The sequence below is a fragment of the Scophthalmus maximus genome, chromosome 14 (genome assembly GCF_022379125.1).
Source record: "Scophthalmus maximus strain ysfricsl-2021 chromosome 14, ASM2237912v1, whole genome shotgun sequence".
Lineage (NCBI taxonomy): Eukaryota > Metazoa > Chordata > Actinopteri > Pleuronectiformes > Scophthalmidae > Scophthalmus > Scophthalmus maximus.
The window spans coordinates 3075484-3091368 of record NC_061528.1 but is presented as its reverse complement, the minus strand read 5'-3'; the positions used below and the strand labels follow the sequence as shown (position 1 = coordinate 3091368).

At 43.6% G+C, this 15885-nt stretch overlaps 1 protein-coding gene across 5 annotated transcripts in view; it reads right to left on the bottom strand.

Moving 5' to 3' along the window:
* The window catches only part of man1a2 (mannosidase, alpha, class 1A, member 2), an 82933-nt gene that overhangs the window by 900 nt on the left and 66148 nt on the right, over window positions 1-15885 (bottom strand). For 4 of the 5 annotated variants that reach the window (XR_004796310.2, XM_035651188.2, XM_035651191.2 and 1 more), the window contains exons 10-13: window positions 9106-9221; window positions 8135-8354; window positions 7053-7225; window positions 3722-3837 (exon numbers count right to left, since the gene is read on the bottom strand). Coding sequence is in view for 4 of the 5 variants with exons in the window: in XM_035651188.2 (XP_035507081.1) it covers window positions 3722-3837; window positions 7053-7225; window positions 8135-8354; window positions 9106-9221 (625 nt within the window). In the remaining variant the exon portion in view is untranslated. Of the gene's footprint in view, window positions 1-1374; window positions 2581-3721; window positions 3838-7052; window positions 7226-8134; window positions 8355-9105; window positions 9222-15885 lie in introns of those variants that run through there. The other variant, XM_035651190.2, reaches the window with a different exon arrangement.

Sequence of the window (15885 nt, the reverse complement as noted above, 5' to 3'; positions counted from 1 at the left end):
ACTTTATTTTTTTTTCCGCACGATAATGCCTTTGCAAATAAAATAAAATAATAAGGAATTTATACCACGTATTACAAAAAAAACACAGGGCAGAGAATGTGGAAGGAGCAAACTGCGGCCGAGGCGTCACTTTTTGAAAAATAAGGCGCTAAAAGATAAAGAATCTGACATAGAAAAAAAAAAGGTTTAGTGCATTTTCTACAACAACAAAAAAAATCTGTCTTTATTCGTCTCGTCTCCCGACCCGAGTGGTTGATACGCAGAGTTTGGAAACATCGGAGATTGATGTCAAACAGGCAAGTTAATGACACACACACACACACACACACACATACTCGTAGAAAATATCACATTTAAACACACTACCAGTCTCTCACACACAAACGTCATTGCACAGGTTTATTGAGCTCATATTCAAGCCTTTTTAAGTGTTTTTTTTTTTATAAAGAGAGTGACTTCATATTTTCTTTTAATAATGGTTCAAAATCTTGGCTGAATTCCTGCGAACACGGATCAGAAATGTTTGAAATAAAAAATAAAAATAAAAAGAGAAAAGCATGTGAGTGATGGAGGGGAAGTGAACTTTTGATGATATATTATTCAAATAACTTCACTCAACCTCCGTCTGCTGCCGTTAATCCTCCTTTTTTAATTTGACGCTGCTCGACCTGAATCATATTTATATTTTTAAGATCAATATCACTGTTAAAAAGTTAATGTGCCTGATTCTGCTGCTCATACGTCACATCTTCAAACTCACGACCCTTCATCACTTTAGGGCAGTGAACAAAAACTGCCGTATATTCTCGTAGTCCTGAAGAAGCCACATGATGTTTGATGGAATTTGAAAAGTGCTGGAATCGTCTCTGCAGTCGACGTGACAGCCCCAGAAAAAAGAAGCCAAAACCTCTGCGTCGCCCTCTGGTGGCTGGCTGGTGTCTGTCATTTTCAGTTGCTGTCATCACTAAGATGTTTTGTGTTCATTTGATGGTTTTAATAGGTTATTTGACGTCATGATTGACAGCTTCTTCATCTAAAGTGTGCGGTGGAAAACTGTAAAGACAGAAAATGTTCCTTCACAGATTCAAAGATTTGGATGTTTGCGTGATGATATGATGTCGACATTGAGCTGATGGACGACGTCAGATGAGGGGACGTGTTAGCAGTGACATACTGTAATTATTTCTGAAGTTGAAAACAATATCTCCCCCATTTCAATTTATCTAAAATGTTTTTTCCCCAACTGATGTGATATATTTGTCTTCATTCTTTGCCAGACCTTTCCGAGTCGCCTGAGACTGAAGACATTTAGCGGAGGAGAGGGGAGAAGGAGGGATGAGAGGGAGAGAGAGAGGGAATTAATGAAAGAAAACGTGGCGTCGGACGTCCTGGTTTATTCAGCTCGTCCAGTGCTGAGACCTCTCACTTCAGAGTCTTTTCATACAAAGTGCACGAACAAATGATTTACAGCAGAGGAGGTTGTTTTAACCACCACACACACACTCTCACACACACACATGGTTTGGGTCCGAGCCTGGTCTCACCATGAATGATCGGAAAATGATGCGAGGTGATCTATGAGCAGGCGGGAAAGAAGCGAACAGGAGAGACGAAGAGAGACAATATGCGATTGTTTGATGAGAAAAAGGTGGAGGAGAGAGTTAAAAAAAAAAAAATGAGTGTCCAGTAGTGTCCTAGTAGCAGCAGAAAAGTTTTGGGGGGAACTTGTGGCGATGTGAGGTCTCTACCTGGAAAGCGGTCGCGAGGGGGGGGTGAAGATGGCTGCTGTTTTCTCTTCCACGTATAATGGTCCACTTTTCTGAAAAGAACATAAAACACGACCCGCTCTGACAACTGCCGACAGTTCCAGGTCAAAGTTCATCTGATGAGCGTCACACAGGGAGTGTGGGGGCAGTGACCAAACGGATGTGTCCCCCAGTCAGGATTTATCCAAACCCCCAAAAAGAAGAAAGAAAAACACGTCTTATCAACAGACCCTGTGAAAGTCCTTAAGTCCGTCTGCCCGGGGGGAAAAAACCACGCCGGCGTCGAACCGATTCCTTCACAAAATGGCGCTCGCAGCGCCGCGTCGCGTCCGAGTCCGAACGGGACGAAGGTTTTGGTCGAATGAAACCCTTAAAAATCATAAAACAAAAAAACTAAATCAAGCCGCCAGCTTATGGAGCTCGGTCCTTCAGAGAGAAAAAAAGAAGAGTTTGTTCAAGCTGAGCAGCAGCGTCATCACCCACCGTCGGTCTGATTGGAGCAGAGGAGACGAGAGAGACGGACAGAGAGAGTCAGAGAGTCAGAGGACGAGATCTCTCTCTCAGAATGTAACGTTTGTCCAGTGTCGGTGGTTGTTTGTTTGTGTGTTTGTTTGTTTTTGTTAATATTTGGGCAGGCGGGCGGACACGTGGCGCCCCCTCCTGGTGCGTGTCGGTCTACCGCTGAGCCGCCGGCTCGCTGCCCGGCAGCGTGATGTTGCCCAGGTGGAGGACGGGAAGCGGGTGAGCCTCGGTGTTGAAGACCCAGCTCTCCAGAGGCATCAGGTCGTCGCTCGAGAACAGCAGGTACAGATACCTGACGGGGGGGTGGGAGGTGGGATGTGTGATGGGTGGGTAACGGAGGGAGGAAGAGTGGGTGAGGACGAGAGAGAGGGAAGGTGAGGAAGCACAAAGTTTCAGAAAACCATTTCCAAATCAAGTTTCCCGTAACAAAATATTCAAACCTGTCCCCTCGAATGGGAGAGATTCTTCTGTGATTCTTTACAACATCTAATTGATGTTTAAATATACATGTAGTACAGTAAGACAAATTAAAAGTTAAATATGAAGGACTGATGAGTAGTTTCATGAATATCTTTGAGCTGTAGATATATATGTTCACAGAGCTGCCAGCAGGGGGAAGCAGAGGGCTTCATCACTGCCTCCTCTCCCTTCATCCATCAGTGATGGTGATGAGGAAGACGATGATGTTTGAAGATGGAAGTCAAATTCAATAATCTACTTTTTCTTTTTACAAACTGTCTTTGTCTACACGATTTTATACTTAAATTGGGAGAAAACACATTTTCCTAAAAAAAAAAAAAATCTATTTTAATTGTCATAATTTGTTCACATTTTCTATCAAAGCAACACTCCATGGCCATTTTGTACAATGAAAATAATCTTTGGTCACTGTAAAATTCTAATCCGGTTCCAAACTGTCTGAACAGCAACAACTTTCTAATACGAAAAAATCCAAAAAGGAGCAAAAATCAAGTATCTGGTTATAAAAAGGCTTTTTTTTTTCTCTCTCTCAACTGTTTTAAATGGGACAGACGCGGCGGTCGGTCATCTCCAGTCTTTTGGAAATGAAGCGTATTTAGTTTAACAACAACAGACAATAACAGAAGGATTCCTGTTTGATATGTTTAAAAAATATTTTCACAGAACTGTAAACTGAATCAGAAATTACCCTCGTCAATACCAGGAACAATGGCAGCATGTGAGCGTTGTTTTAAGATTGACTTGGCTCTCATCCTTTGAAACAAAGCCTCGTCAAGTTCCGTGATTGACACGACGGAGACTTTGTAATTCCTGCTCAATTAATAATAATTATGATTAAGCAATTGTTGCAAATCAGGCGCCAGCCCCCAGATCACTGATCACTACAGTGATTAATGAATCAACAAACACGCTGACGATCCAGAGATGGAGCCGCCAGTGTGTCAGACGCTTACTTGAGCGTCTCGGCGAGGAAGAAGCTCTGCTGCACGTCGTCGTAGGTCGGGTTGGAGGAGTAGACGTCCTTCACCCCCGAGAAGCCTCCGCTCACCCTGCAGTACTTATCGATGGCCTGGAGGGGGCGAGGAGGCAGGGAAGGAAGGAGGGGAGGGGAGGGGACAGAGGGGGGCACAGGAGAGCACAATTTTAATAAGCTTACAAAAGCGTGCCGTAATTAATTTCTTTGCTTGTGACAGATTAGAGCGAGTCCTGGGGAGACGCGTACGAGGAACCAGCAGAAGAAGAGGAGGGGAGGAAGAAGAAGAAGAAGAAGATTAGCGCCACACGCTGCCTTTTTCTTTTCACAGAGCAGCTTCCTAATGTGGGGGAAAAAAAAACCTGGAGAGTGATGACAAAGTAAAAAGACTCACTACAATCTCCTCGTCCAGTTGTCTGACTTCCTTTTCCCCGTTGATTGACAATGTGCATCGTTTCCGTCAGTTTTAAGAAGTTCCATTTCTTTTTTTTGTAATATGCAGCTGCACAGGATTAATGAAGCAGCAGCGTTTGGACATGTAATCTGTGTACGCTTGGATTTTAAGAACCAGAGTTGTTTGGACATCTGATGTGGTTTGTTTTTTCTCCAAGTCATAAGAAAAAGACACGTCCAGGATTTTCTGGACAATTTTCAAGTTTAAAGAAAGATATAAAGTCCAGAGAATGAATGAATGAACAACAACTACATGTCCATAGTGTCCATGTGCACATTTGCCAGAGAGTATAATTGAGGCTTTAGGCTCATAGTTCGGGCGTAGCTTGTACAAGTGGTGTCCATCCCTCCGTTAATATTTCTCTTTTCACCTGAAGCTCTGCAGCGTCTGGTTTGTTCTCAGGTGCTGACTTTAAATTCTAACATCAGCGCGAGCTGCTTCTCCACTTCTACGCTACACTCCCACTTATTTCTCATAACGCTGGATAATCAGTGCTGCAGTCGTTCAGATATAAAGTGTAACGACATGATTCAAGCCGCAGATGTCAAGTGGCAGTTGAATATAAACGCGTCCTCTAATTGAAAACAAAGTCAAATTTGTGTCCACCTGCACGCACACGCACACACACACACACACACACGCACACACACACACACACGCACGCACACACAAACGCACACACACACACACACCGGCTCATTACAGATGCAGCGCCCCTCCAGCTGGTGGTAGCGACACTATCACCTGTTTGCTCTATTGATCTGCAGTGAGGACTTGTTACAGTTTAAACTGGAGCCTCCTTAGAAATGCAGGCTGCGTTACACCGCCGCTCAAACCTCATCGACCCTCACCGCTAACGCGTGTGACTCAACGCATTATCTTTGTCCTTGTCCATCAGTCTCTCTCTGACACGCGCGCACACACACGCGCGCGCGCGTCTTCTCCCTCCATCATGTCCTCAAATGACCATTTGCTGTCAGCAGATTTCTGTCGCAGGGAGTTTTTTCCGACGATAAATTCTGTTCTTCATGGACTGTTGTGTCAGACGTGAGTTCGCCCATTTGGATCTACGCTGCAGTGTCGCACGCACGCACGCGCGCGTCAATATCTAGCTGAGTGAATGTTTCATTAAGTCTGAGACGCGTTTAAACACGAGTCACGTTAACGACCATCTGGAATCAATGACGATCACCATATCAGGGATCAATAAATGATGCGATAAAAAGTCGACCTGTACGAAGACGAGGAGGACGAAGAGGACACGCACACTATGACACACAAACAAAAACATACTATACAATATAAATGTGATTTTTCAATTTCATCATAAAAAAAGATAGAGTTCCACTTTGTTTCAGAGAAAACTATATTAGTTGAATCTTCAACCTGCAGAAAGTCTAGATGTTTTGTTCCCTGTTAGACCCAAATAAACATGCGGTAATAAGAAAAAGATCAAAACAATAAGAAACCCAAACCTCATCAGACTGAAGGTAAAACATCATCTTTTTTCTTTTCATTTGAAACGTAATCATAAAAACTTGACTGAAACCTTCTGACTTCTGATTATCAACATGCTAAACAGAAATACAACCATAGAAAAGCCACATTAGATTATTAGACATTAAATTATGCACGAGAGGCGAGGACGAGCCCCTCGACAGCGTCTCTCTTCAGTGTCACTCATCCTCGTTACAATCCCGCATAATAAACACACTTGCCAGGGCAATTTGCTCGGCTCCTGAGTGTGAATCCACTTACTCCCACTTAGACAAACAAAGAGAAAAGTGGCTTCGCGGCAGAAGAAGAAGAAGAAGAAGAGAACGGAGGCAGGAAGTTGACAAGATGATTGGCACGAAAAGAGAGGGGAAAAAGGAATGTGAAAATAAAGAGAAAGGGAAAAGAAATAGATGACGAGCAGGTCGGCTGAGATTTCGACACATCGTCTGTCGCGTAGAAGACGAGCTCTTTAATCGCGTGTCAGGAGAAGTGGAGCAGCCGAGTGGAAAGGAAAGAGAGGGCTCTCGTTTTCTTTCATACTTTCATAGAGCATTTCACATTCAAACTCAAAGGGAATTAATAACTTATAATAACCTGAAAGACTCACCTCCAGCGACAGGAACAGATTTATCACACAGACACAAAGTGGAACCATCAGCTGTCAACCAGTCGCAAGTGTGATATTATAGAAACATTCACACGTCAAGTCCCTTAAAACAAAAATGTCGATCAACATGAGACACATGAAGAGATGAAAAAGGGAAGCTGGGATCAACCACAGACTGTAAATCAAGATGGACGACGCGTAGATCAACTTCCTGCCTCAGGTTGTTGTTCATATTCAGTCAAAGGGACAAAACAAAACAGGAAAAAATGGCCTGAAAATATAGTTATTATAGTTTATTTTGTTGGGGACTTTTGCCTTTCGCTGAGCCATGAATCAGTCTGATCTTGTGGCTAATAGTTGACACCAAATTATTTCAGCTCAATCAAAGCAGATCACAGAATATAATTAATATATTCAGTCAAAGCAAAGTCAAGCTCCTTCTGTAAAACTTGAAAGTATGAAAGTAAAAAAAGGCCAGAATTACTAAAGAGAAGGTTTGAAAAGCATGAACATGTCACCAGCGCCACCTGCTACGATTCTTTTTCAATCTGTGGTTTCATAACAGCTTTTTTTTTTAAAGAGCAGCAGATAATCCCACAAAGCAGCAAAAGTGAACGTTCTCATATTTCTACAGTACGTTTCCTACGAGCTGCACAGACAGTAAGTACTCTCTGCTTCTGGTCCTTTAAAAAACGAGATCCATATCATCTACTTTGGATGACGACGTACTTATCCACATGCGTGCTCTTTTACCTGTGCCGCCTCCCAGCCCCACTGTCGGTATTTGGGATCGTGGGTGAACCTCCACATGTACCAGTAGGTCTCGATCACCTCCGGCCGCAGGATGTAGTACTTCTCGTTCTGTCGCACGGCAACCGCCTCCAGGCCGCTGTCGAACTTGAAGGCCTCCGGGCCGAGCTTCAGCACTGGAGGGAGGAGGAAAATGGAGATGGAGAAGGGGGTAGGGATAGAGGGGGGTGAAGCCGGGCAACAAGAAAGGGGAGAACAGGAAGGAGGACAGAGGAGCGGAGGAGAGAGGGAAGGGTAAGATAGTGGAGGAGAGACGAGGGAAAGATGACGAGGGAAAGAAAGGAGTGAGAGGAGGAAGAATGGAAGGAAGGTTGAACAGGAAAAGCGATGAAAAAAAGAGATTTAAAAATATCCTTATTTGTCCTAATATGTGTGTGTGTGTGTGTGTTAAAGGAATTAAAATCCTTCAAACCCACAGATTTTACTGGATTTTCTGCCAATCAACATTTAGTCCAACTGTAGAAACTGCTAGACAAGGTACTGACAGACTGTTTCCTGTGAAAGGACACGGACGCGCACGCACACACACACTCACAATGGCTGCTCGTTAACATATAACGGGTTGTCTTTAGGAAGCCTGACCGTCGCCATCGAGTTCCCTGAGACCTCACCTCCCCCTCTCGCTCCCTTTCTCCATCTTCATTTGTTGCCACGGCAACCTCTACTCTTTCTCATAGCAACCTCACGATTTCTCTCACTCTCACTCTCTCTCTCTCTCGCACACACACTCGCTCGCACGCACGCACACACGCACACGCACGCACGCACACACACACACACACACACACACACACACGACCGTGTGCTGGTGTTTTGTTTGGTTTTGTTTTGCTGTGAACTTCTGAAGGTCGCTGTTGAATACATGATATATTTTACACTTTGAGCAACTGAAAACACAAACACCTGATCTACAAGTCTAATAAAACTAGAATCCCTGAGATAGAATATAGCCTCAAAAGCGTTGGATTACTTGTGACCCTGAACTTCACCAAGGGCTTTAATTTTTTTTGGTTTGTGTTTCTCACCCGTCCTGTCGTAGGACTCGTGGCAGGTGTGTGCGATCTCGGCGCCCAGCTGCAGGTAGTGTCCGGCCTTGTCGTCGGGCGAGCCGTCGGCGCCCAGCGCAAACATGCCGCCGGCGAAGCAGGCCAGGTGGCCCATCTTCCTCTCCAGGTGGCCGTTCTTCCACTCGCCGATGAACGTCAGGCCGCCGTTGGACTTGCGTATCAGGTGGCGCTCGATGGCCTGAAGGAGAGGAGGGAGATTTATGCATTTGGAGAAAAGCGTGGACGTTTGTGGGAAGATGGAATCCGTGAAAAAATGAGCTTGTTGGGCAGAGGTCGCAGATGGAATATTAAGTGTGCGAGTGTATTTGTATGCAGGTGGGGATTGAAATGATACGAGATGGACGGATACAATTTGTGTTTTGGAACGAATGTGGACATTTGAAGAGACAAGGTCAGAGAAGGGATTAATGGCGTGGCGTTTATTTATTACGGTGGGAATGTGGGTCGAGGTTATGAATGAAATTTAAAGTGTTTGTGCGAGTTAGTGTGAGCGGCGCATGTAAGCGTGTGGGTTGTGGGTGGACGGGGGTCAAACAGAGTAAAACAGAACCAAGTGGTGAGAGAAGAAGAATTTAAAAATCCAGTCACGTCTCTCAACCTGCACGATCTGTTCATTGACTGACAGATATCTTGATCCGCTGCTCACAAAATCCAAATCCTCTCTGTCTGTATTTCTTCTCTCTCTTTCGTACACATGAGCAATGAAAACTGTGAGGGAAGTTCAAGTTCTGAAATCAATGTTAGTTGTTGTCTGGTGACGATTACATTACAGTTTCCTTGTCAATAGGCAGGCAGGTTGTCTCGGGATCATAGATCTGAAACCGATGGATTTGTGGCTTCGCGGTTCATTGATACTGTCTGGGTCTTGTTTTATGTCGTTATTCAGGGTTTAAGACAAATTCACCACGTGAAGACAATCCCTCCATTACCTCGATGGCGTCATCGTACGTCTTGCGGGCTTCTGTGTCCGTCCGGTCTGACATGAGCCACGCCTTCAGCAGGTACTCGTAAAAACTGTCCCCGAGTCCGCCAACCGAGGTGTGATCTGGAGAGAGAGAAAAGAAAAAACAGAGGTAAAAAAAAGGACACAAAGGGAGCGAGGGAGAGAGAGAGAGCGTGACAAAGCGGGAGAGAGGGGAAAAACAGCGAGACGCAGACAAACGAGGAAGCCAAAGTGAATTATTCATTTGTTCGACTGTGCCTCAAAGTCCTTGGCAGAGCTCAACATATGGCATGAAAAGCCTCTATCCGAGGCCCTGGGTGTTTTTATTTTCCTTCTTCTTCCGTACACCCACAATACACTGGCAGCGTGTTTCCTCACATTTTCCTGGTTTGTTTACTCCCCGATGTGCGCACAATTCACTGTCCCCCGATCGTCCTCTGGGAAGTTGACACAGCTTTCCACGGCCCGTCCTCATGTGCGGGACACCACACAGGGAAGAGACGGGACATTAGCCAGCTGCTGTCGCTAACGAAATAAACTCTCTCTGGGAGGGAACACTTGATCTCATTTCTATTCTAACGTGCACTGTGGCCTCTTTCACTGACCTATAAAAAAAATATCGTTTATTGATTTAGCAAAGAAAAAAAACAGTCATCTATGTGGCTAAGATTTCTCATCCCATCTTAACAGTACAACTGACAATATAAGGAAATCACATGTTGTCATGTTGACTGTGTGTTGTCTTCTTTGCATGTTGTTTCAAATGTAAATCGTGTTTTCGTTACAAACAACTAATGGAGGCAATTAAAGGGGCAGTAAGCGATTTTGGAAAAGGACAGTTTGTGTTGTGGATTTGACCGCACTAGTCGGGGCTCGAACCCGCAGCCTCAGGTATGGGAGACGGACGCGCTAACCGATGTATCGTCTGTCGCTAGGACGTCTGTCGCTAGCACTTCTATCGCTATCACTAGCATGTCTATCGCTAGCATGTATGTCGCTAGCAGGTGTGTCGCTACCACTAACACGTCTGTCGCTAGCACTTCTATCGCTATCACTAGCATGTCTATCGCTAGCATGTATGTCGCTAGCAGGTGTGTTGCTACCACTAACACGTCTGTCGCTATCACTCACACTTCTATCGCTAGCACGTCGCTAGCAGGTGTGTCGCTACCACTAGCACATCTGTAGCTATCACTAGCGTGTCTTTCGCTAACACGTCTGTCGCTAGCACTTCTATCGCTATCACTAGCACGTCTATCGCTAGCATGTATGTCGCTAACATGTCTGTCGCTATCACTAGCACTTCTATCGCTAGCATGTCTGTCGCTATCACTAGCACTTCTATCACTAGCATGTCTTTCGCTAACACGTCTGTCGCCAGCACTTCTATCACTATCATTAGCACGTCTATCGCTAGCATGTATGTCGCTAGCAGGTGTGTCGCTACCGCTAACACGTCTGTCGCTAGCACGTCTGTCGCTATCACTATCACTTCTATTGCTAGCATGTCTGTCGCCGGCACGTTTGTCGCTATCTTTAGCACGTCTGTCGCTAGCACGTCTGACGGCATCACTAGCACAGCGCTGAAGGTGTCGGGGAGTGGTGTTTACAAACTACCATTGTTTTCGTTTTCAATTTACAGAGCCAGGGCTGCGCTGAAGAACCAGATTCTGTTCATGGCGCACACACAGAAACGAAAGCTATTGGACCATAAGCAAATATTAGCTGAACCTTACAAAAATTGTATTGGACTAAAATCGCTTACTGCCCCTTTAATGGTCAAAATGACGACAGTCAGATTACATTTTCATTTTCACATAAAATAAAAAGATACAAATGGAAAAGCAACAGCAGTGCGCAGGCATTTGTAGTCACTTTGAACTCAATTTAACCGATTGGTGGTTCGATTTACCAGTTTTAGCGTAAAAAGATCTAAGAGCTCAAAAAGAAGCGATCTTAGATGAAAAGAGTATTTTTTTTCTTCTTTGCTCTGGGTGAAACTGGAATGTTTCTCATCTTTTAACACACAACGATCTATTCGGCTCCGTGTAATCACACTGAATATCTGAGCGGTCGCTTTGTGTCACGTCGAAGCAGATTCTCTTCTTGTGCGCGGTGAACACGCCCGTGGGTAAAAGAAAAAAGAAGAAAAAACAGCGGACGAGACAGATTAAGAAACAATGGAGCCGATGAATCGTGGGCAGAGAGAGCTGGTGGATTGAATCCATGTCCGTGAGTGTACATGTGCAGCTTGTGACGGAAAGAAACATTTTCAATAAGCAGATGGCTCGTTACAGATTCACTCACGGACAAATATGAGCCGTAATCATTTCAGAAACTGTAATTCTAGGGGTTATGTAAATGAGCGAAGTCAAATGCTTTTTACAGTTGCCGAGACGACCAGAGAGTAGCGATGGCGGTAGCACATCTGCGCGGCTGCCAATTCAGATTCTCTTCATAAAAAGAGGTTATTAGTGCTGTTATTATTCAGGTGTTTTATGATATGAATAACAACACGAGCAGGTGTTAGTGCAGCATCAGCAGCACTCACTTACAGTATGACTCAGGCCTCCTCTGTGGTGTTCTGGAGTTTATTTGGCAGTTAATGACGCATGTATTCGAAATTAAAATGTTTTCGTCAACGAAGCATAAAGACAATCCCCCCCCTGCTCCAGTCACACTATTCACAACCTTAGGTCTTCTGCACTGGCAGGTCTTCAGTTCTTTTCTGGTTTCACATATTTGCCAATCTCCTTTTTCTGACTTAAGTAGTGTTTGATTTTTACAGTAAAAATATGTGAAAACATAAATGAAGCTATGCAAAGGAAAACTATTTGATTTTAATACAGACAGTGATGTGGCGAAGTGTGCACAAAACACAAGTACTATATGGAAAAAAGAAAATAGAGTTGGAAAAATATTTGTGTTTTTAGATTGAAGTCTAAACAGACAAGTATAAATATATATATATATATATATATATATATATATATATATATATTATACTTATATTGCATTTCATCCACAGAAAGTCATTGTGATGTTGCATGTGTGGATTGATATTGAAACTATGATACTTCCAATTCCGACGTGACCTGTTCTTGCACTGTTTCTCATATTAAAGGATTGATATTTAAACTCAGTAATTTGGGTTAAATGTGTATTTTATCATCAACAGGTGAACAACAGTATCACCAGGATAATCTAAATAACACCGATTGATAGGAACTACTTCTTCTTCCACCTTCCGTAGTCATATGTGAAGGGTTCAGGGTACAGCTCTGTAGATTCAGTAGTGGCAGGGACAGAGTGTGTGTTGCTATGGCGACGTCCATCACTGACCGTGGGAAAATGATTCACTAGAGACTAGGGGGGATTGAGACGGATTCCAAAATCTTGGAATTTACGTCGGTTTAGACTTCAGTCTGGAAACAAATATTTTTCCATACTCATCCAGACCTGGAAATTACTAAAATCAAATTCCAAACAGTGTTGGAAGGAACCCTGACAGAATCAGACCAGGAGACAGACAATACACAAGACAGTTTGCACGTCAAGAGGAAAAATAACAAAGGCAGATGCAGATTGAAAAAAATACATTTTGGAACAGGAAGTGCTCATTTTAAGTGCTGTCTGATCATTTTTTGTATATTTTTTGTCCTTTATCCAACCATCTCTCTATCAGCTCGCTCGATATTTTAAACTTAGCATCCGCCCACACGCGCTCCCCCGACTCCTCTCCTCTCCATCCTTTTTCCTGCCAATCACCGGATCCGGGTCACGCAGGGAGCGCCTGTCAGTCAAAAGGGAGGCTTCAAAACGCACATTAGATCCGCAGACACAAAGACGAGCGTACACGGTGCTTTTTTAAACACGCAACAATTTTGAAGCAGAGGTCAAGGGCACAACACGAGCTAATGCTAAAAAATATCATTACGTTATGGAGACGGTATCATTTGTTAATGTGCAGTTAAGAAAGTTCAGAGTTTTTCGACAGACTCTTGTGAATGTGCATCCGTGAGCGTAGAAGAGTGTCGGTGAGTAGGTCAGGAAGAGAGCGTGGGAGGTGTGTGTGTGTGTGTGTGTTGTAGTAAGACAGAGGAGTGTGTGTTAACAAGGCTGTCAGTCACGGCCGGATCTCATTACGACGAAGGAGCTCAGCCTCGTTCCTCATTAGTCGAGCTTAACCACCGTCTACACACCTACACACACACGGAGGAAGACGGAGGGTGGTGATACATCTGTCGACAGGTGCCTCAACCCCTTCAAACGTTTCACACGTCGTCTCCAACACATTCACATGTATTTCTCAACTTGATATTTATAGCTACTCCCCAAATTGAAGCGTTCCATGTATTCGCACATGTTTCATAAGACAATGTTTCTGTCTGTCACATTTGGTTTTATCCTCAAAAGTTAAATCTATATTTCAGTAACTTAACCAAGCGGCCATGTTGTTGTCTTTTTGCTCGTAGTTGCAACCATGCACCGATTGGACGGACCGGCTGTCAATCAAGCGGTATTTATCGCGCTTTATTGTCTATTTTTACAATAAATGAGACCATAATGTACAAAATGAACATCGTGCTGTATATTGAAGAAGACTTGAAACTCAGAGGTTGAACCATAAACTCCTGAGAAATATGTTTACTGATGTTATGAATCAAGTGAAAAGTCAATTCATTTTCTCATAGACTCATAGAGTCGCCCTCTGCTTGTGATTCCAGAGAACACAGGCTTCAAACGCATTAGCTTCACTTTCTGGATCCGGTGACTATAGAGCTGCAACAGTTAATCGATTAATCAATTAGTAATCGACTTCTAAATTAATCGCCAGCTATTTTGATTGATTCGATTTACGTGGTTCGAGTAGTTTTTAGGAAAAAGAAAGAGTAAAAATTCTCTGATTTCATCTTCTTAAATGTGAATATTTTCTGGTTTCTTTCCTCCTCTATGACAGTTAAACTAAATATTTCTGGTGTGTGGACAAAACAAAACATCATCTTGTTGTTTTGGGAAAACACGATCAACATTTTTCACCATTTTACGGACCAAAAAAAACAATCGTTTAATTGAGAAAATAACGGACAGATTAATCGATTATGAAAAGAATCTTTAGGTGACTACCTCCATTTAAAAAAAAAAAAAATACAGTCTATGATTTAACAAATCATATTGTGTAACAAACCGACAAACCTGATGTTTGTTTACGTGCCACAGCAGCTCATACAGGAGAAGAGGCCTCCAGCCGCAGACGGATTTTAGCCGGAGGGTTTTTTTTCTTTGAAATCTAAAGTGAGACATCCTCACTGCCTCTCTCTCTCTCTCTGTCTAAATAGCTCTGTAATGAATTCAAATGGATGTTTGTGTCCCTGTTTGACTCTGCGGCAGTTACAGTTACAGGTGCTGAGAAAGAAGCACGCTTTCACAACAACACCTTACACACACACACGCACGCACGCACGCACGCGCGCGCGCGCACACGCACACACACACACACACACACACACACACACACACGCTGTGTATTTACCCCAGAAGAGACTGTAATTTTCTGCCTTCCTGCATCTGTGAATATATTCGATGTCAACATGACGACAACAGCTACTGGAGGATCATTTGTCGTGCATAGTGTCGACTGTGACTTTCTGGTTCCACCTCCAACTAACTCTAATTCTAATTATGAAGACTTAAAACACAAACTCTGCTTTCCGCTGCAGAGTCAAAGTCGTGTCCTCCTGCCTCCTGCTGCTCGACCCAGACGCCCACACAGAATGTTCTGGAAATCTTCCTGCTGTTGTGAACGTGCTTCGGACTCGGACAATCTCCTGCTGCGTTCGTCTGGCCTGGGACCCAGGTGAATTCTGGGAGCTCATTTCAATTTTAACCTGCCAGACTAAACGTCTAGTCTGGATCTCCTCCTGATATTTTCACTTTCGAGTTCAAGCTTCGACGGTGTTGTCATGAATATGTTGAAAATATTCTATTAGTTAAGTATCACGATTATAATTTAGTCCTTCTAGAAAAAGTTAGGTGGAAAGAACTGATCATTATTTCAATACCACTGAATTATTTTGTGACTCTTTAGGACCCAGGTTTGTTTGTGAGCAGCTTATGAACTTTTAATTAAACAGGAGCTGTAATCAACGGCAGGTCCGGGGCAACAAGGTTGGACGGCAGCTAATTAGTTCTTCCTTGCCCAAGACTCCAATAAATATCCAGAGTAGATTAATAGATATGTACAGTAGGTGTGTGTGTGTGCAACAGAAACACTGCCAAGCACACACACACATAAAGAAACAAACATCCGTCGTCACCTGTCCAGTCATGAAGCTCAGCCAGCTAACTATCCTTCTGTTAATGGACTCATCCCATCCATCAATCAACCTTCCCTCCCTCTGTCCGTCTTCAAACCATTTTTTTTCCTGCCTTTGGCGAAAGTCTGTGCACTTTACATCAGTGCATCAGTACGACTGTCGAGCGCCCGTCCATCAAATAACGAGCCTCTATTTATTAATCCATCCGTCCACGAGTGCCTCTCCATTCTTTTTGTCGACAGGTAAAACAAATAAAACAACTTTGCAGTTATGAAAAATGTATAGTTGTTTTATTTGCTGATGGAGACCATCCGTTTTATTTCCTCCTCTGTGCACAGTCCATGTCTGCGTTTATGCCTATTTGAATGGACACAATATGACTCTCTCTCTCACTTTCCTCTTTTCATTTCCTCGCCCTCCCGAGCACACAGTCATATCTGATCGACGAG